This window comes from Scleropages formosus, chromosome 10 (assembly GCF_900964775.1).
Source record: "Scleropages formosus chromosome 10, fSclFor1.1, whole genome shotgun sequence".
Taxonomy (NCBI): Eukaryota; Metazoa; Chordata; class Actinopteri; order Osteoglossiformes; family Osteoglossidae; genus Scleropages; species Scleropages formosus.
Window position 1 is genome coordinate 18,469,320 of NC_041815.1, and position 21,860 is coordinate 18,491,179.

A 21,860-nucleotide genomic window follows, 5' to 3' on the forward strand; every position below is an offset into this window, starting at 1 on the left:
ACTTTCATGTCTGCAGCTATGTCTCCTTCTCTCAATGTAATGCATAAATTGTACTTTTGTTGAGATGTACAAAAGCGTCTGCTAAATGAATAAATGTAAATGTAAATGTAAACGACGTTTGGCTTTGCATGTAAAGCCCTTATTCCGCTCTGCTCTTGGGTCCGCCACTCCCTTCCGGGACCGACCATGACAGAAGGTTCTGCCTTTACTACAGACCCAGCGGAGCTGAACCGGCTGCAGGCGGTGCTACAATCCCGCTGTGCTGGTTTCATTTTACAATGTGGGCTCATCTTCTCTAGTTTGCCCCACATTTATAGCACTGATCGGAGCCGGATCACCTATCTCCTGTCCCTCCTCACCTCTCCTGTCCCCCCAACCCACACCTCAACCAGTAGCACCTGACTTCCATTGAGTACCTGGCTTCAATCAGAGCACTCAGCTATAAAGAATACTTCTCAACCTCCTCCCAGTTGTGGAATCTCACTTGAGACAACGGGCCCTCTGCCTTTTCAAACCCACCTCATGGTTCCCAAGTCCCATTCCTCATCATTCCCCAGACGGTCCATGTTTTTTAAACAACCACCCGCCTTATTTCCCGACCACGACTTCAGCTCCTCGCCTTTTTTCAGTTTGCTGATCGACCGACCATTCGCTTGTCCCTGACCACTAAAACATGTCTAATGCTTTGGCTTTGAATAAACGATCTTGCACTTGGCTCCTGCCTCCTCCGCAGCCACTATTTGCCACGACACCTTTGTGCTTTTGATTTTGACCTCTTGTGCATGTGACCGCGGAGTGGGCAGATGTGGAGGAGTGTGGCAGTATGGTTAGAGTGTAGTGAATGATCAGGTTTTGTAGAGAGCCATTGATGCTTTTCTAGGCTACAACCAGAGTCTTGGATTTGATGCAGGCAGCTATAGGAAGGCAATGCAGAGAGACGAAGAGGTGAGATACATGGGAACACTTGGGCAGGTCAAATACAACTCGCATAGCAGCGTTCTGTACTAGCTGTAGAGGTTTGATGTCTGAGGCCAGAAGGCCAGACAGGAAAGAGTTGCAGTAGTGCAGGCGAGATATCACATCTTATGAGATTATCACCCATCTTAATGTGTGCTGTACATTACCCTATTACCTATATTACTGTCACGTGGAACCGAGGATGCGGGGACAGCTGGACCTAAGTGCAAGATCGTTTGTCAGGAACCGAGGGGTCAGGCGAGTTCTCGTTGTCAGGGAAAGGCGAAGAGTCAGTAGATCGGTGGTCAGAGTGGGAGCAAGAATCCATTGACATAGTCAGGAGATGAGGCAAATGGTCAGAAGCCAGGGAATGAAAAACAGGGATTGAGACTGAAGGAGACTGGGACATAAGCGCAAAGGGGGGCGGTTGTCTCGGTGAGATTCCAAAAGAGTGAAAGGGCTGAGGAGGGTCTTTTAAAGGAGAGTGTTTTGATTATCATCCGGTGCTTGATTTGTGTCAGGTGCTGTCGATTGTGGTGTGTGCGTGGACATGACAGTTACAAGATGATAAATACAATGTACTTATTTTCCTGATGACACTACAAACCTCCTTAATCCGAGTCTCCCTGCCCACCTAGGAAGAGGAACGTCCATAATTAAGATAGGAGCTGTAAGTATTATGTTAGACATACTTTTTTGTAAGCTTAAATGATACCTTTTTAGGTATAGACATTTGCAAAGTAAACATTTGGATCATAATGTATTGCCAACCAGATCACGAATGCTCACTTTAATGGCATTTATAGCAGTCCCTGGATTACAGATGAGTTCCTTTCCTAACTATGTCTTTAAGTAAGTTTGAACAGTTAGGTGCAGTTTGTGTCTAACATTAGTCAAATGTTTGTCTTAGTATATAGTATATTGTGTACCTTTCTATGCATAAAAAACATTAAACAAAAACTTCCGAATACAACAAAACATCTTTAACATAATAGTACAATAATAAAAATGATAAATGTTACTACAGCATTTATAACAGAGAGAGAGAATGTGTGTGTGTGTGTGTGTGTGTGTGTGTGTGTGTGTGTGTGTGGGGAGGGCATATAAAAAATATTAAAGAAGCTTTAATGTTCACTTTCTGGATGTTCGTTGGCATTTCATCTTTTTCTGATCGCATTATTTCCACTTTAAGTTCAATCGTGATCATTTTCCTTTTCTTTGATGCATCACCATCACTTGTATCACATGGTTAGGAGGGTAAAAACAAAAATTAAAGCCACATACAGTAACACACAAGACACTGTTAACAGCAACGTGGCCTGTGTCATACTGAGCGGGCAGGAGACTGAGGTTGGTGTGTGGGATCTTTATTGTCGGTACACAAGGGAGCAGGCGAGATTCGTGGTTGGGGACAGCTGTGGGTTGGTCAGTGCACAAATGTAGGTCTTGGGGAGAACCTAATGTCGTCGTTGAGGAGATGATGCAAGTGTCGGGAGCCGTGGACGTCAGGAGCGAAACGAGAGATTGAGAACGAGGGACTTGGAAGGACGGGTAGGTTGTTGCGGGTTCACTTGAGAGTGCTGGAGAGACGGTTTTCTCAAATGAGATTCTGCAACCAGGATGTGCAGGTGCAGCTTTTTCATACCCCGCTGCTATGATTTCGGGCAGGTGCGGACATTCTGGGCAATGTTGCGGGCATGACAGTCCAACTGAAAAGAACAAAGTCTTTGTCCTACCTCAGGCTCACGCTCCCACAAACTGATGAACCACTGTAGACACATGATGCTTTGGTGCACATCACAAAGTAGCACCCATTTCTTATTACAAACCACTGCATGTAACTGGAATTTTTAATATAATAGGCTTTAAGGGGGTGGTTCGTAACTACAGGTTGTACGTAAGCCGGACGTTCGTAACCCAGGGCCTGCCCCTATTAAAATATACAGTGTTGTCAGTGAGCCTACTGCTGTTTAAACTAAGTCACTGCATTTGAGAGAATGAATGAAACGTGTTCTGATTTACTACAGCAAGGACAACTGGCCACGTTTTAAGAGAGTTTAAATTTCCTTTATTTCGCTACAAATCACGTGGTTTAGTGGCGGTCAGAGTACGAGCGCCAGGGCTCACGGTCTAGTTCGGCGTTCTAGAAAGTGCGTCATGAAGCACCCTTCTGAGTGACGGGCGGCTCTGAATGGAGCTCGAGGAGGAAGAGGAGGGGGGCGCGTTTGTGAGTCAGAACGACGCAAGCGAAGAGGAGGGACGCGCGCAGCAGCAGCAACAGCGGAGGCAGGAGGAGCGGCAGCCGCAGCAGCATCATCCTTCTCATCCGCTAGGAGCTCCATCACCGTGTCCGTCACCCACGCAGGGCCGCAAACGAAACACCTACCTAGTGCTGAAAAATATTCGTTGAAATAAACGACTAATTCAGAGCCTGAGGCTTGTCGTCAGGGTGAGTGCGCAACTATTTTAAGAATAACCCCCTTTTCGCGTCTGCGTTATGTGGTGAGAATTTTTCGAAGCGTTTAGCGTTTAGATGTAATGCACTGAAGACTGATGGTGTTTTTCATGGATCCTTCGCGTCTGCTCGTCTCCTGTTTCCTTGGATGCTGTGTGTGTGTGAGGCGGGACGTGATGATGGAGATGCGCTTGGGGGTCATAATAGATACCCGGACGGATAATAACGTGTCGATTGGGATTTTAATATAATAAAGAACACGTTTGAAGAAATACAACATCGACTCAATGATTGAGTTTTTACGGTGCAAAAACAGAAAAACAATGTAACCGTGCCGTGCGCCGCTGCCGCCGCCGCCGCCGCCGGCCCCCCTCCCCCCGTTTCTCCTTCCTTGGTGCTGCGTGGGGCGGTTTCTTCTCCATGTTAATTTGCTAAACGTTTTTCTTTCTGCGTATAGGCGCGTTTTCACGTTTTCGTACGTGCGAATGTTTCTATTTTAGTACATTAATGTAAAATATCAGCGTAATGCGCAGTTGAGATGCGTTTAGAAACGTTTCGGTGCCAATTTGTCAGTGTTTCGGGTCGAGTCGCTATATATATAGTATATATATTTGTAGACGTTGATTTACGCTTTTAAATTTTTGGAAAAGGCTATGCACAGAGTGGTAGACAAAAGACATCTGTGTATTTCATCGATCTTGTCTTTGTCAGTTAAGCGTGGCGGAGGAGGGTCCTGACATTTAGTATCATATGGGGATGAAAGCGTGGATGGCGTGATTTTTAAAGTCATACACAGAATGTACGTTAGAAATAGATTATTTAAAATTGTGCATTTCTTGGTGTCCACGTAAACAAATTGTAATATTTAACTACAAACATTTAGCATACATAAGTATATAGTTCAATGAATGTGAGTGATAACACATTTCTACAAATCAATTCTGAATGAGCATTATAAAGCAAAAGAGAGTGCATAACTGTATCATGTATACCCCAAATGTAAGTAAATACAGTATATTAAATCAAACTCCCCTGTAATTTAACTTGTTGTCATGTCATATGATTATATAAATACTGTATTATTAGGAAGGGGGTGCGGTGGCGCAGTGGGTTGGACCACGGTCCTGCTTTCCGGTGGGTCTGGGGTTCGAGTCCCGCTTGGGGTGCCTTGCGACGGACTGGCGTCCCGTCCTGGGTGTGTTCCCTCCCCCTCTGGCCTTACGCCCCTGTGTTACCGGGTAGGCTCCGTGACCCCGTATGGGACAAGCGGTTCTGAAAGTGTGTGTGTGTGTGTGTGTATTATTAGGAAATAATCTGCATGATTTGGTATGAAATGGATGCATCCTATTTTTTTCTTTTTTTTGTATTTTTTTCATGAAGAAGTAATGTATACTGTGTGTCAGGTTACCATGTCAACATACTCAAAATGCTGTGGTGACACACAACAGGAAACTTTGGTGCGGATATTGCACGTATACACATGAATGAATGCTGCTGAATACCAACTAATGTTTTGAAGGGAGAAGATGCAAAAAATGAAAACCACAACACACGGATCGTTCTCTTGTTATGTAAGAAAGCAAGTGTGGATTCAATGTCCACAAATTACTTTAAAGCAGGAATCTGGTACCATTTAGAATTTTTCTGATTGCCTTTGTTTAGGAAGTGGCAGATATTCATTTATTTTGGGAACTTTGAAAGTGGGTGGGACCCTGAAAGATGGATAGATGGATGGATGGATGGATTTTTTTTTTGTGTGTGTGTTTTATATATGTAGTAGAACTGCCAAACAAAGTGTGTCCTGTGTGTAGCAGTCAGAAAGACAATGTTGACCAAAGGGAAGAAATGCTGTATCCCCAGTTAGCAAAATATTGCTCAGGACTTTAATGAAACGGCTACTTTGTAAACTCTGCAATGTAATGTAATGAGAGAAATCACGCCGTGTGTTCAACGTGCCATTTTATAATGCATTGCACGGAACTATGAGAAGCTTCTATGGAACCAGAAGAAATTTCCACTTCGGGAACAACATCCTTACAAGCAGTATGATGAAATGACTAGCCTACAGCAGTCATCTACTACTTATAGGCTGTAGATGGCATTTCCCTTACAAGACTTATTGGGTTGTGTTGCAAGTACATATGTGCTTCTGTCTGTGATTCCTTATTTTCTCCCAGCTGCTATCAGCTTTGTGGGAAATCCTAGTGTCAAATTAGAAACACACACACATTTTCTGAACTGCTTGTCCCATACGGGGTCGCGGGGAGCCAGAGCCTAACCCGGCAACACAGGGCGTAAGGCTGGAGGGGGAGGGGACACACCCAGGACGGGACACCAGTCCATTGCAAGGCACCCCAAGTGGGACTTGAACCCCAGACCCACTGGAGAGCAGGACCCAGGCCAACCCACTGCACCACCGCGCCTCCCCAAATTAGAAACATCCACAAAAATTTCCTTTTTCCAATACATTTGTTAAACAGCCTGTTCAAAGTGGCAAAAGATTTGCTTGTGCTGGCTGTTACACTAGACTCGAGTCTCACAACATATCTGCTAGCTACTATAGGCATATTCAGTTGTGGAAGCAAAAGGTTGCAGACTTACACGTTGTTGTAGAAAAAAATGCCATTGATCGAAAAGATGGTGTCAGTTGTAAAATTTCTTCTTAAGGCAAGTCACTGGAGAAACATTTACGAAAATATTGAATACCGTGGTGTTCAAAATTCAACATTAGCATACCCATCAATGTCCCTGAAATGGGTGCCATGAAGACAGAGAACGAAACAGCTGCCTGGACAAAAGCAGAATAAAGACTGATAAAAACAATAGTTGGTCTGAGGATTTAGGTGAGAGAGTTCAAAAGGTTGATACCTTCTGAACACAACAGGGACCAAAAGCCTGTTCATTTCTTTGTAAATTCATTGACTACGTGACAACAAGGCTTCACAATACGGACGTCCCTCAATTTTTTCACTGGTTTCCGTATAAAACTACTGAAAAACCTATAATGAATTAAATGCTGACTTGAAGACTTGTACTTATTTATGCAGCCTTCATTAACTTCTTGTCGTATGCTGGGTTGCATTAAAATGAAGTCTTTTTGAAAATTAGTAAGAATAAAAAAAACTAAATAGATAAACCTCTCCACGTCCAACAGACTGATAATAAAACCGTGTGTAATGTTAGTCAGCATCTGGCCGGTTTAATTTATTATCTGTGCAATCAGAGAAAGTATATGGATGGGATGTGTCTGTCAGAGGGTAGCCAGACACACACATATTCACCCACTGGAGAATTTAGAGTAAATTTCAGTACAGGTGCTTTTACTTGAGTAAATTCTTTTTGAAAGTAACAGTACTTTTACTTGAGTACTGTTTTTGGCTACTCTACTCACCTCTGCATATATCGATCAAATTTGTTGAAAGATTACACAAATGCATGTTGAATTAGTACTGTAGACATATTGTAGGTATGTTAGACATTATTTAAAATACTATATCTCTAAATGTTAATTTGACCATGGGAATTTTTTTGTCGACCACAGTGTTTTTGTACTGGGCAGTCACGTTAGACCGCAGCAGATGCAGAGATATAGTGCCAATGGTTTTTTTTTTATTAGCGAAATGCGTAGCTAGAACTTAAAACTTTAGTGATCAGTGTTGGTGGGAATTTTATTACATTTATTCTTGGCACTTTTCACCAAAGCAACTTACAGTTATATACCCATTTATACAGCTGGATAATTCTACTAGAGCAGTTAAGGATAACTCCCTTGCTAAAGGGTGCTACAGTTAGAGAAGGGACTTGAACCTAAAACCTTGGAGTCCAAAAGCAGAGGTTGTAACCACCCTGCTAACAGCTATAGCATAATGGTTAGGGTTGCATTTTGGAACCATGCAAGAGGCCCATGGTTCACTCATCTGCCCCACCTCCACTCCCAAACAACAATTTGTGTGTGTGTGTGTGTGTGTGTGTGTGTGTGTGTGTGTGTGTGTGTGTGTGTGTGTGTGTGTGTGTGTGTGTGTGTGTGTGTGTGTGTGTGTGTGTTTTTTAACTTATTTTAAGTCTATAAATGTTGCAGATGGTTACTGGACGAATCGTTCAACAATTGGCATTAAATCAGAGTTTTTGAAAAGAAAGTAGTTTTATAATGAGTTTTCATTTTAATGTACCTCATAGTTAATAAAAACATGAAAATTAAATTGTAATAAGTGTGTGTTTTTACTTTCAGTCATTTTAAATAAGTAATAATATTTTTAATCTAATTTGAAGGCAATAAAAATAATGAAATGAAGTGATACACTGGCATGGACTGGTGTCCTTGCCAAGATATCCCCTGCCTGAAGCCTTATGTTTGTCTGAGAAGATCCAGACAGCTGCAACCCTGCACTTGACAAGTAGTTATTGCTGATTTCTGGATGAAGGTGTTACAGAGTATTTTTGTTCATTACAACTTTATCTGAGGTTTTACAGAACCTAATAGGTGAATAAACAGGGGAATGTACACACTGTGTAGTTTTTTGGTTGTGACAAGGTGAACGTGACTTTGAAGATATGAACAGACTTCCATTCACAGTTGTATTGGTGAGTTGAGGTCCTTCCAACTGAAAGGTGACAGTTCCAACCACTAAACTACTTGCTTTCTTCCTGAGGTTTTAATTCCTTGACAGTCATAAGCTGTGCTTTAAACTAGTGCATGTTGCACTCAGTTGTCGTTTTTCCATCCTAGCCCCTTGTTACATTTCTGCAGCATGACAAAGGAGGAGAATGTAGAGGTAGAGGAGGCTCAGACAGCCTCTGACTACCACAGCCTGGTTTTGGAACCACGCAAGAGGCCTATGGTTCACCCATCTGCCCCAGCTCCACTCCCAAAGGACTATGGTAAGTTACAAAGGCAGTGTGAGCAGTGAGTGTACTCATATAATAGAACCATAAGCACAACCTAATGCTCGATTACAGTCCGTATTCTATGACATTAGAATAACTAGTTTTGCTAGAAAGTGTCAGTGACAGGACTTATTTCCTTTGCTACTCTATGTATGTTTAAATTATAACATTTTTTGTGAAGTACTCTTGCATATAAAATCACTGCTTTAGAAACAGATCCTGAAAGAACAGAATTTTGAAAAACTGTAAGGAGCAGATGTGAAAACAAGGGTTCTTTTCAGTGTACATCTGAACTGCAGGGCTACAGATGAGTGAATTATTCAGTAAAAATGCTAGTAACATAAACATCCCCTTTGGATGTTATCAAAGGTAATATTAATACAGAAACATTTATCTTGACATGGGAATGTTGTGTTTATAATAGGTTACCTTCATTAATAAAATAATTTTGACACATTTTTCCAGTCTACATGCAAATTCGCATAACACTGGTTAGCCATTTCAGCAGAAATACATTTTTCAAGTCATTAACTTCTTGTCTGCATTAAGGTTGCAGTGGTCCACAGTCTATCCCAGAAGCGTAGAGGACAAAGCTAGTTGGAGTACACGTTGAACTGTCCTGTTGCTTTCAGTTGTATTTTTATTATTTCTGAATTACTCTTTTTTTTTTTTCCAGCCTTCACATTCTTTGATCCAAATGACCCTGCATGTCAGGAAATCCTCTTTGACCCTCACACCACCATCCCAGAACTCTTTGCTATTATACGGCAATGGGTACCACAGGTGCAGCACAAAATTGACACAATTGGAAATGAGGTGAGTTGTGTCCTTCTGGGGAATTGGAAATCATTTACAAAAATGCTAAAATATTTCATGTAGGACCTTTTCATTTCTTTTCCCTTTCCTTTGTTTTCATCTACTTTTCACTTTTTGGCATGTGTCATTTTACAGATCTTAAAGAGAGGCTGTCATGTCAATGACCGTGATGGTCTTACAGACATGACCTTACTTCACTACAGCTGCAAGGCTGGGGCCCATGGAGTTGGTGAGTAGTCCCCACCTTTCCACACCTTAACTGAGTATATTGTTTTTGCTGCATTTGTGTAATATCAGTGTAGTGTTTCTGGTTGGTTTTGGTAGATTCATTGTTGAATAATCAGATTAGTTAACTTAGAGGAGAGTAGAGACCATTTACTGGAAGGAATATATTTGTTTTACAGTCACTAGTGGAATCATACAAAGAAGAATTAATTTCCCCTTCACAGTCAACAACTGATTGTCACATTTAGCTATGGTGACTGCAACTAAATGTTTTCCTTCACCTACGTCTTACGTAACTGTGGAGAAATTTTGGCTCACTCCCACACAGAACTGCTACATTCTACCTTTCTGAGCATGAAGGACTTTTTTAGTCCTTTCTACAGCATTTCAATCAAATTCAAGTTTGGAACTTTACTTCAGCTTTTTCTCACAGACTGAGAAGATACAAAGAGGAATTCATAGTTCCTGCAGTGATAGCAAGTTACACCCAGGTTGTGTGGTAGCAAAACATCCCCAGACCAGCACGCCACCACCATTTTTGACTTGATTTTTAGATTCTTATTCTGAAATTCCATATTTGGTTTTCACCAGATGTAATGGGCAATTTGTCATCCAAAAAGTTCTGCTTCTACTTCTTTGACAGTTCGTAGAATGTGCTTCCAGAAGTCTTGAGAAGCATCCAGGGGCTTTCTGTGCAAATAATAGGCAAGCTTCATGTTCTTTTTAGTGGCTAGTGGTTGTCACCCTGCCACTCTCACATGTATCCCATTTTTGAGTCCTTTTTGTTGTAAAGTTATGAACACTCTCTTGAATTGAGACAGATGAGGTCTGCAGTTCTCGGGATGTTGTTCTGGGGTTTCTTTTGAGCTCATTAATGATTTTATGTCTTGCTTGTGAAGGGATATTGGCAGGATGGCCACTCGCAGGTAGACTCACCACTGTTCCGGACTTTCTCTGTTTGATGAGTATGGCTCTGAGCGTGGTTTCGTTGAGATCCACAGCCTTGGAAAAACTGAATGAAATCTTCAACAGAGATTTCTTTTTGGAGTGACATGATGTGCTGCTATTAATCTCTTCATTTGCTAACTTGGGTTTTGCTAGAGGGTTTTAGTAGTCAAAAGTATATTGATAATGGCTGGTTCTTATCAGGTCTGATTGTATTCAACCAGCTAACTGTAAGTACTCTTTTAATTATTAAAGGTTTGTTAAAGTTACTTTTTCACACCTATGATTGTACATTTCATGGTCTTGTACACTAAGGAAATGACATAAAATCAATAATAATTCCCTCTCTCAGGCTCCATTCATATACTGATAAAACTGACAAAAATATCAGATTTAATGTCAAAAAGCTACAAAAGTAGAGAACTGCATGTTCTCAGAAATATAAATCTTTTTTTAGTCAGTTTCTGTGTGATTCATGTAATTGGTGTTGGTGTTCATGTTGATTATGTTGTTAGGTGGCCCTGTTGTTCTCTGCATACAGAAACTGAATAAATATAAATTTTTTTAAATTATTTGTTTAAGAAGTTACCAACTTTGACCAATTGGCCAAGACTTTAAAGTCTTTGTCAATAAGCTTCTTTACGGCATAAGTAGTACTGCAATTTACTCCTTACATTTAATTTAATGCAAGTCAGTTTAAAGTCTGTTGTTCATTCTGATGAAAAGTTTAACCTTCCTTCTTTCCAGTCCTTATTGTTTCACTTAAAGAATATTTCATATAACTGCTTGTATTAGGTGAATGTAAAGTTTCTGTTTGAAGTTGCATTGACCCTTGAACAATTTTTGCCTCTACTCCAGTGCAGGTTTTATTTTACCACTGTTCAGAATCATAGTTTGGTCTTTAAATTAGTTTTTCATTCCCTTGAATGAATATCTGCCACATATAAATGCTGTTAAGGTAGATAGATAGATAGATAGACAACTTTATTCTCATTGCATAATACAGGTACACAGCAACGAAATGCAGTTTAGCATCTACCAGAAGTGCAAATAGTAGAATTGTGCAAATGAACACACACACATTTTCAAAACCGCTTGTCCCATACGGGGTCACGGGGAACTGGAGCCTACCCAGTAACACAGGGCGCAAGGCCGGAGGGTTAGGTGCAGTTAAATATAAGAAATATATGTACAATAAGTAAATAAATAGAATATGGCAGAGAGTATGTACAGAAGCTGTTGAGCAGGTAGCAGTAGGAATGTGTGTGTGTGTGTGTGTGTGTGTCTATATAGAATATGTACAACAGTAGCAAGGATAATGCACCGTGTATGTACAGATAATATCTATATTATACATATATAAATAAATATATACATTTATCTATATTCTATATACATACACATACATATATACACAAAGATAACTAGGACATGCTATGAATTATCAATTATTTACAATTATAATTATTATTATATAGCGATAAGATCAGAAGTACAAGGTGGAGCAGAACCGCATAATGATTACAGGCAGTTAAAAAAATAGTAAAGCGTCAGTGAGACATCAGTGACCTAACAGTGAAGTGTAGAGTAAGTATCTGTTTTGACATTTGACTCTATTATCCTTGTCCATAGGTGACCCTGCCGCTGCTCTCCGGCTGTCCAGCCAGCTTATTGCCTTGGGCGCTGACGTTAGCCTTCGTAGCCGCTGGACCAACATGAATGCACTGCATTATGCAGCATATTTTGATGTGCCAGAACTTATCCGTGTCCTGCTTAAGGCATCCAAGCCTAAAGGTGATGATTGCCCCACCTCAGGTCAATCCACCACAACAGATTTATTCATAGTCACTCACGCACATCAGCTTTTGTTTGACTAGTAATACAGAAATAACAATGTTAAAATGGTATCTCATTAAACCTGGCACTGGTTTTGATGAAATTTCAACAATGCTGTATGTAGCCGAACTCCGTGATACCAAAAGAATTTACTTGTCTGTGCAGTCCATTAGATGTTGACAAGCAGAGCAGGCAAAGTAAATACTTCTGGTATCATGGAGTTTGGCTATATATTGATTTTGAGCTATATTGATTTTGGCAGGCAAAGCAGGTCAAAGTTTGTTTGTAATCTCTTTACTGTTAAATATTAAGTGAAATAATGAAAGCTGTTTTTATTAGAAACATGAACGGAATGTACCGTTACCAACCTTTCAGGTAAAGCATTTTTTTTATTTATTTACTCTTTACGCAGGAGAATCATTAATTACCTATTTCTCCTCAGTGCTAAACTCCACTTGTAGTGACTTCAATCATGGGACTGCTCTTCATATTGCTGCCTCAAACCTGTGTCTCGGGGCTGTCAAGTGCCTGTTGGAGCATGGCGCCAATCCTACCGTCAGGGTATTGCTATTTGCCTATCCTTGTCACACATCTAATATGAATATATAAAAATATGAAAACAATTAAGCTTTCGTCATCTCTGAGTTGATATAAGCAAACTAAGCTGGGGTGACAAGTAGCATAGTGGTTAGAGCTGCAGCTTTTGGATCTAAGGGTTGCCAGTTTGAATCCAATTTATACTCCCCTTGAGCAAGGCACTTTTCCATAAAATTGCTCCTGTAATAATTACTAAGCTGTATGAATGGGCAAATCTTTGTGAGTAGCTTTGTAGAAATGTGTCACTTAACTGAATAAATATGTCAAATTCTCAGGCCTTTCGATTAAATGAACAATGGTCCAGCTGTATTTAGCCTTATCCTCTCACTTGCCGACTAAGTGCAATCAATCAAAATCCTGCAACAAACTAGATTTTGTGAATTCAATAGATTTTCAGTGAAAACAAACCAGGAGGTCCCATCCATATTTGAATCTGTCATATAATTCATATATAGCTAGATTAAATAGCTCACTTGAAATTTGACATCATGTTTATTTTTTTTGTCCATTTGTTAGAACGATAAGGGCCTAGTTCCAGCTGAGGTGGTTCCTGATCCTATGGACATGAGCCTGGACAAGGCAGAGGCAGCCATGGTGGCCAAGGAGCTGAAGCAGCTACTGTTGGATGCTGTACCACTTTCCTGCAATCTGCCTCGTGCTACGCTGCCCAACTATGACAATATTCCCGGAAACTTGATGCTCTCTTCTCTTGGGCTGAAGCTGGGTGACCGTGTCGTGTTGGATGATATGAAGGTACAGAGTAGCAAAAGGGAAAATATGTGAAACAAACATTCTTTCTGGTCAAAGGCCTCAACTCACACGCACACTGTCTGAAACCCTTTGTCCCGAGCGGGGTCGCGGCAAACCGGAGCCTAACCCAGCAACACAGGTTGCAAGGCTGAAGAGGGAGGAGACACACCCAGGACGGAACACCAGTCCGTCGCAAGGCACCCCAGCAGGACTTGAACCCCAGACCCGCCAGAGAGGGGGACCCAGCCAAGCCCGCCCCACCACCGTTCCCCCATAGACTTCAACTCCTCCATCAAATTAATTAATCTGATTATTTAAATGAAAATTACTTAATTTTTTCCAGCTGTACCAAACAATGCAGATCATAGATGATGGTAGAACAGTTCACGTACTCCAGAGCTGGCATTACCTGCCATTGGTAAAAGACTTGTTGACCAGAATCTGCGTTATCATATAATTTGGTCTTTCAAGCAGAGACTATGTCCATTGACAGGCCACATGGAGACTGGCACTATAAAATTGCTGATAATGTGTTTCCCTGACTCCCCAAGGTTATGCAGAAGCAATACAGTCAAAACCCTCAGAGCCTGATAAGCACTATTTGAGCATAAACAGTACCGATGCCTATGGAGTGAGCTAAATAAAGACCGAAGTCCAAAAGAGTATTTACATTTATTAATTTAACAGATGCTTTTCTCTAAAGCGACATACATCTTATAGAAAATACGTTTGCATTACATTAGCAGGAAGAGAAACTTGGATGCAGACATATGATACTTAAGTGTATTTAGTTTCTTTCTAACATATCTAAAAAAAAGAAGAAAAAAAAACTCCCAGTACAGCTGTCCACAATTTAGCGTTGTGCTCTTCAATAAAAACATCAGAAGGGCTTGATGGGGTACTTCAGGGGCTTGCATCTATTGAGAACAAGACAGCAAGCAGTTGCTCAGATGGTGTCAGATAAATGATGCCAGAGAAAAATTACTTATTCAGATGGGGTGAATTTGGTGAGAACCTATTAGGAATAGGGATGTGGAAAAATCATCAGTTTGGTTTTGCATGTAGTGTTAACATGACATGAGCGACCGAGACAAATAAGACCTGAAGAAGATTAATTGGATTTATGAGATTGATGTGAGGTCTTCATGAGCCAAAATGGTATTTATTTTTCACTGGCTTCTGTGATAGCATTAGGTTAAGGTTTGCTGTTCTGCTTCATTAAATGATAACCTGACTTGTTTCCCCTTTTTTGGCCTCAGATAGAGCTATGCTAATTTCTGCAAAATATCTGAACAAGGACTTGAGAACTTAAGGTCACAGTAACAAGTTGGGAAAGAGTGGTCAGCAAAATGTCTCGTATAACTAAGCATTCCCCTTGGTACTCTTCTAATAATGTATATAATGATGTTCATTGTCTACGAGAGCTTTTTGTATGTTTCCTAGCTACCTTACTGATGTTGTTATTCGGACACCACAATTAAAATAACAGGTGTTTCGATTTTCATAGTAGAACACACATTTTGGTACTTGGCCTTTGATGCAGTTTTGAGACTTGCCATTCGCTGTACATATTACATTCAGTGCCCTTATTTAACTTTTTAGAAATGTTTGTTTAGCATTATATACTTTTTTTGGGTACACAAAGCAAAAAAGTAAAGAAAGAACCAATAGTTTTGTTAAATTTTCATGGTTTTATTGTAAGGCATGTTTTCTGTTACAGACAGGAACACTGCGGTTCTGTGGAACAACTGAATTTGCCAGTGGGCAGTGGGTGGGTGTGGAGCTGGATGAACCAGAAGGCAAAAATGATGGAAGTGTGGGCGGGGTACGCTATTTCATCTGCCCCCCAAAACATGGTAATTGATGTTCTCATTTGTACTTGAAAAGGCAGCGATATGCAACTGAAAAGTTCTTTATAGACCACCATTATTCCTAATAATAACATTTTTGTGTTTGTAATTTTAATAACTAATAGGTTTCATTGCTTTTTGGAAATTTCATGTAGTAAAATTCAGTTTTGTTTCTTATTGTTTCCTCTAGGTATTTTTGCACCTGTTTCAAAAATTTCCAAAGCTGTTGATCAGACCCCATCATCAGTCACCTCCACCCCAAGGACTCCTCGCATGGACTTCTCACGAGTGACTGGCAAGAACAAGAAGGAGAAAAAGGAGAAAGAAAAAGATAAAGGTAGGAGAGGCAGTGAGAAGAAACATTTCAGCAACGTAACTGTCCTAGCAATACGGCATAGTGTACACTTTGGCAGTATAGGTTGTCTTTTATTATCATTTTTAACATTATTTTTATTGCAGGTGTAATGGAACATTTGTCATAAGCAGTTACAGTATAGGATGAGAATTGTTATGTTTCTCATGGTTATGTATGAATAAACCAGATATATCAATTTCTTCATTTGCAAATGTGATTTAAATGTGATTTACAGTCAGTATTTCCTCAAATATGAACCTTCCCATTTGTATATGTTGTATATTTGTATTTGCACTCTTCCTGCTGATGTAATGCACACATTGTATTTTCTATGAGATGTACGTCACTTTTGGTGAAAAGTGTCTGCTAAATGAATAAATGTAAATGCATACAGTAAGTAAAAGTAAATTTTAGCTATTTTTTCAATGAAGCCCCATTTTGAACTGACACCTAGCATCTCTCTAGTACTTCGCATGCTGCGAGCAAACACCATATTAATTTATGTGTTCGCTGTAGATAGTTGCTTGTGCTGTACATTGTTTAGTTAGTATTTATTTATTGATTAGTTTGATTTTTAATAATAAATTATCTAAATCAATTGCTAGACTACTCACAGTCTTGCCTTTCTATTTTAACTAACTAGTTAACTTGATTATAATTTTAAAATAAATCGTGATAAAATAGGAATCATTTTTTACATTTATAATGTTTTGTGCTCTATGTTCCTTTCTTTCTCTTCACCGTACATAAATACATATAATACATATATACATACATAGATACATGTATGTATGTTCAGAACTGTAATTTTACACTGTTTATAATTGTTTAACAACAGTTGTTGGAAATATTGATAATGTATTTCTCTGGTAAGACAGGGATAATGTTCTGGTATTTCAGTTCTTGGGTTAGTTTTGGATGTACTTGGAAAGTGAGAAATTACTGATTTTGATTTACAAATAGATTTCCAGACAAGAATTAAGTTTATAAACTGAAGAATGATAGTGCAACATACTGTACAAACATGATGTTAAAGACTAATGCTCTTGATTTGTAGCAAAACTGTCTATTTACAGGTTAAATTTTTAGAAAAATTCCATAAAAGCAATACTCAGATTCATAAGTGTTAAAGTTACAAATGATTGTCTCCAACAGCTCTGCGGAGCAAGTCTGTGTCTGTTGGAAGTTTGGACCCTGATGGAGTCAAGGTGGAAGTGGGTGACCAGGTGCTGGTAGCTGGACAGAAACAGGGAATTGTTCGTTTTTATGGCAAAACAGACTTTGCTCCAGGTACTTTTCAGAAACGGTTGCAACATTTAAGCAGCAGAACAAACTGTATGCTTTTTATGTTTGTAAAAACATCTAACCATTTAGTCTGATGCTCCGCTGCTGCTAGATGATAAGCAGCACATTGAACATGAAAAAAGTTATCTCAACACTTGTTTAATTTTAAGGCCGCTGACAGTCTGCTCATTAAAAACTTGCACAGTCATATTTACACGCTCACATTCCAGGAGGGGTTCTGCTGCTGTACTTTTGTATGAGGTGCTTCACCTTCAGTTATAGTGTTGAGTGACCTGAACATGTCAGAACTTAATTTTCTGCATGTGAGCAGCAGATTAAGCAGTTTAAATCCTATTTTGTGCAGAGTATCAGATTCAGCTGTTATAGTTATATATTTTCTGTTTGTTTCAGCTTGTTTTTTTGTATTTTCTCTTTGTTGCTGTGCATATCGTACTTTCATCAGAACTGTGCCTTCCATTTAAATGCAACTTGGTTAGCTAGCTATATTTCCAAAAAGCATTAACTTCATGAGCATTGTCAGCTTCATTAAATGTAATGTTTTTCCCAGATATTTTTCTTTTTTCAGAAATGTTTTTTTTTTTCCTCTGTGTTTGTGTAGGATATTGGTTTGGCGTGGAGTTGGAACAACCAACAGGGAAACATGATGGATCTGTGTTTGGAGTTCGCTATTTCACCTGTCTGCCCAAGTATGGTGTTTTTGCACCACCATCCCGTGTGCAGAGGTAACACATCCACAGTCAAACAGGCCCTCTATAAATAAGGTCATCAAGTGGTTTCATTGTAATTTTATATTAAATGTTTCAGTTGGTCACAGTTTTGTTACTCTAAAATATGTTAGTATTGCTTACAACGTGTTTCTCATATCAGTATATCATAAGTTCTTATTTAAAGAAATTATTATTTTAAAGCATAACTGAACATGTGGCAGGGATATTTTAGGTTTTATGTAAGGCTCTTGGTTAATTAAAATCACTGAGAGCATAATTATTTGCAGCAGGTTCTATCTCTCGTATGTACAGAATCTAAATATAAAAACCATATTTATTTAAAAAAACATTATCAAGAATTCATGTCTTAAACTGAGGAAATTGTTTTTATTTTCACAAAAATGTTAGTAACACAGACTAACACCAGAAATTTTTGGTGATCTCTGCAGAATTGGAGGACCCAAGGATTCCCAGAATGATGGTACACTGGTGAAGAAAGTTCATCAGGTTACCAGTAAGTATGGCTAGAGGGAACATGCCTACTCGGGACATCTGGGTAAGAATAATTCCAGCCATGCACTTATTTCAGGTTAAAAAACCAGATGGAATTCTAGAATTTTTCTCTGAATAAAATAACTTCAGTAACTTTATTTTGATAGAGGTACAGAATAGCTAGTAGCTGTCAAGAGTGCGACCCACTATATAATGAGGTGGAAGGGGCCAGAGTTATGACGCACCTAAGGATCATTGGCCAGTTTGTGTTCTGTTGACCTCCTCACGGTGGTTGCCTAATGTGGCATGTCAGGGACTCGAGTCTCCTCCGAAGCGCTCATGGCTTTACCAGGGCACCACTGGTAAGGTCCCTGTTTGTGTTGTTTATCCTATAATGAACACATCTGACCACAAAATTCAGACATCTACAAGACATTGGCAGTTAGCTAAACTTCTCTGTCCCAGAGGAATGCTGTGCTACATGCTCTCCTTTTTTCAGCTGTGTTCTTTCCAATTTTGTTCTTCCTATCTTTGTTTATACCAGTGTCCCAGCCCAAGCGTAACTTCACCGCAGTGAGAACGCCCAAGGATATCACGTCAGAAAGCTCCATATCAAGGTATAGCAAAAGTGACCTTTTCTTTTCTGTTTGCGTTTCTATTGAAGAACAGGTGCACAACTGAATGTTACACTTCCGCTGAAGAAGTTTTTCTCGTTCGGTGCCCAAGTATATTTATGCACTGTCATCTCGGAAAAAAATCGTCCGGCCGCTTACGAGGTGAACCCTGATGGAATAATCAACACAGATAACAGACATATGAAAACAAATGGGCATTTACTGGATGAAATTTGACATTTTTCTAAAACTCCAGCTGTGAAATGTGATGAAATCGTAGTGATAAAGATGTGATTAGTGGCTAAAGGATGCTGCTGTTGTATACAAAATGTTTTCATTACTTTCTCCTTGTAATAGTTTTTTGAGCAAAATGTGTGTAAAGTAGCATATAACCCTTCATTGTTACTGTCTCCCAGGTTGCTGTTCTGTTGCTGGTTCCCCTGGATGCTACGTGCTGAGATGCAGTCCTAATGAGATACTTTTTCCCCTCCTCTTCCAGCTCTACGCCCAATTCTCTCTTCTCTCAGTGTCCGTCTTTCATTTCCGCTTCTCTCTTGGAAACAACTAGACTGTTGCCGTCAATATTGCCGTTGTAAACCTACACACCCCGTCTCTGGTCGCAGTCCTATAGCAAAATCTAGTGCCTTGTTAACTAACGTCCTGCATTCCGTTTGTTACACTAACATGTCTAAAAAATGTTGGGGGGAAAAAAACCTTAAAGAAAGCAAATAATATGTAAAAATCTTTAGTTTTCTAAGTTTCTGACTTTTTCTTCTTTGGTCTTCTCCGCACTTGATATTCCCCATGTAAAATGTGACCAAAATCATTTAAAAAGTCAAACCACTGAGACAGCATTGTAATAATAAAAACATGAGCTTTCTTTTGTACTAACTCGAGGCAGCTTTCCTGCAGCTGGGCAATTTGTTTTTGCTCGATTCATGCATGTGCTGCTAATATTTTTGTTGCTGCTTCTCTGTTTTGACCTATTTTCAAACACTGTCCTACATGTAGAAGGTTGAATCTTATTAACCTCAGAAAAGGCCAAAAATCCAGTCAGATTCAATTTGACAGTATCAGTTAGATGAAACTGGTTCACTGCTCTTATCAGATTTATTAATTTCCGCGTGCATCTAAAATTCAGCTGTGTGAATATTTATCTCTTGCAGTTGCAAAAGAAAACAGCGCATTTATCCACTTTTTTCCCTGGGAACAAGTTTCTGACATACTATTCAGTGAGAAGTATTTTGATTTCTGTTCCTGTAATTAAAATATTTGAAACAATTTTACTGCACTGAAAAATAACTGGTTTGGACTTGGTTTTGCCAGTAGCATTCTATTCTAAAGAAGTTTTCATTCATTGAATTTGACTCGTTCTTATACAGCCTAGCTATCCCCCCTATGCCTAGCTCTTGTGTTACACCTTCAATTTGTCACCAAAGTTGCCAGTGGTATATGTGGTTTCTGTGGCTGCTTGGCTCTCTGCATCCTGATGCACCGTGCATAAGAGAACAGCTGACTTCCCAGTCGGTTTTTAAACTTAAAATAATGGTGTCAATTCTTGACATAGATGAAACCATTAAGCCATCAGTGTATTTGCAGTTATAAAGTACGTTTTTAAACCAAGTTGTAAACTTTGTCCATAGATAACTTCAGACTGACACAGCTCAATAAATATTATAGCATTGCTTTACTTGCTTGTCTTCCATCTTGGCTGTTCAAATTCAGGTGTGGTCCGGTTAGGTGTCAATGTAGTTATCCGTCTTGGTACATGTAGTCGATTTCTGCATGCTGTGTTTACCATGAGCTTGTTGACAAACAGCATTTTTAGTCTAATTTCCCACCCGATTGTCATTGTAACTTTAGCCATGCAAGACAAGCACACCACAATTACCACACTCATAGAAAACACGTTCGCGTGTGCAACTGTACACCAAATAAGATAGTGTCCCACCTGAAGTATATGTCAGGTTTACAGAGGGTTTAAATAATTGAACAGGTGGAAAGTCTCTTTCAGACAACATAGCTGCTCTTTTCGTAATGTTGAAAGTTCATTCCATGGTATATGAATGAGAACGTAATGTGTCAGGGTGCTGCGTGATAACATTTTACCATTTTCTAAGCACTAAAAAGCACAGTGTAATGAATTACCTTTCTACTTTGTATTTTGAATTATGTAATATGAGACCATCTCAAAATGATACTAACTTTTAATTTTCAACAGGATACAGAAATGCTGTCTGTCAGTAGTCGGATCTAGATTGTTCAGTATGAAGTTTGTACCATGTTTATGATAGTGGATTATTTCTGCTTCTGTCATTAAGTGCTTTTTTTTTTGCATGGTACAATTGTTCCATACTGCAGTTAACCAACAAAACACATTTTGATGTGGCCAGTTTCAAGATTTTCTTCCTCAGAACTGTGCCACTAACCCTTCTTGACATGGAACAGGTATCATGTTTTTCATTATAATTGCATATACTGTTCATAATCATCCTTTAATGTAGATTAAGCTGTAAATAACATGCTGTATGGAGTTATTAAATAACCGAAGTTCCATGGCAATTTCTTGACCAGGGTATAGTGTTTCTATCTGAAGATATCATAGACCAAAGTGCGTGTAAAATGTTGGGCATCAGTGAACATTCTAATTTCTGGTGGATGTTTTACTATCTTAGGACAAGCTGCCATGGAAAGTTTGCCAATGCTGTGCATACAAATACAGTTAACTGACAGTAGATGTGTTTCTTGCAACCACTAGATAGTAGTTTTACAAAAATATTTACAATTGAATGGGCTCACATCTTAACATGTTCAGTTACTTGAGATCCATTGTATTTTCTGGTGCCGTCATTGTACGTGATTATTTGCTGTGTTCAGTGAAAAGGAAGTCAAACTAGATTTTAAAAAGTTGTCATGGACTCAAAGGTAATTCCCAGTAGCAAAGTGCGCAGTTATCTTTTTTTCAAGCTGATCATCGTTTTTCGTTCGCAACCAACACTCGTGTTTATCAGCTGTTTTACACGTGTAATATTAATTTACTAACCGAAATATGTCTGCTACAGGGCAGAATGG

The 21,860-nt window shown here is 39.4% G+C and overlaps 1 protein-coding gene across 2 annotated transcripts; it reads left to right on the forward strand.

The window, feature by feature from the left end:
• Positions 1-3,089: 3,089 nt before the first annotated feature.
• Positions 3,090-20,659, forward strand: clip3 (CAP-GLY domain containing linker protein 3). 2 transcript variants are annotated; one of them, XM_018742915.2, is made up of 14 exons: positions 3,090-3,406; positions 8,139-8,290; positions 8,973-9,112; positions 9,248-9,341; positions 11,915-12,076; positions 12,561-12,679; positions 13,232-13,468; positions 15,186-15,321; positions 15,506-15,652; positions 16,826-16,960; positions 17,574-17,697; positions 18,132-18,196; positions 18,719-18,791; positions 19,205-20,659. In XM_018742915.2, exons 2-14 carry the CDS (start codon positions 8,161-8,163, stop codon positions 19,257-19,259), a joined length of 1,617 nt encoding a protein of 538 aa, XP_018598431.1. In that variant the 5' UTR covers positions 3,090-3,406; positions 8,139-8,160; the 3' UTR covers positions 19,260-20,659. The 2 variants fall into 2 exon arrangements, with proteins under 2 accessions (XP_018598431.1, XP_018598432.1); XM_018742916.2 differs by having other exon boundaries at positions 8,160-8,290.
• Positions 20,660-21,860: the final 1,201 nt, after the last annotated feature.

Bases quoted from the DNA above. Each gene is read 5' to 3' on its own strand.
- clip3 (XM_018742915.2), top strand. From the start codon at position 8,161: ATGACAAAGGAGGAGAATGTAGAGGTAGAGGAGGCTCAGACAGCCTCT. The intron at 9,342-11,914 runs GTGAGTAGTCCC...CCTTGTCCATAG, and splicing joins GGCTGGGGCCCATGGAGTTG to GTGACCCTGCCGCTGCTCTC. The intron at 18,197-18,718 runs GTAAGTATGGCT...TGTTTATACCAG, and splicing joins GAAAGTTCATCAGGTTACCA to TGTCCCAGCCCAAGCGTAAC.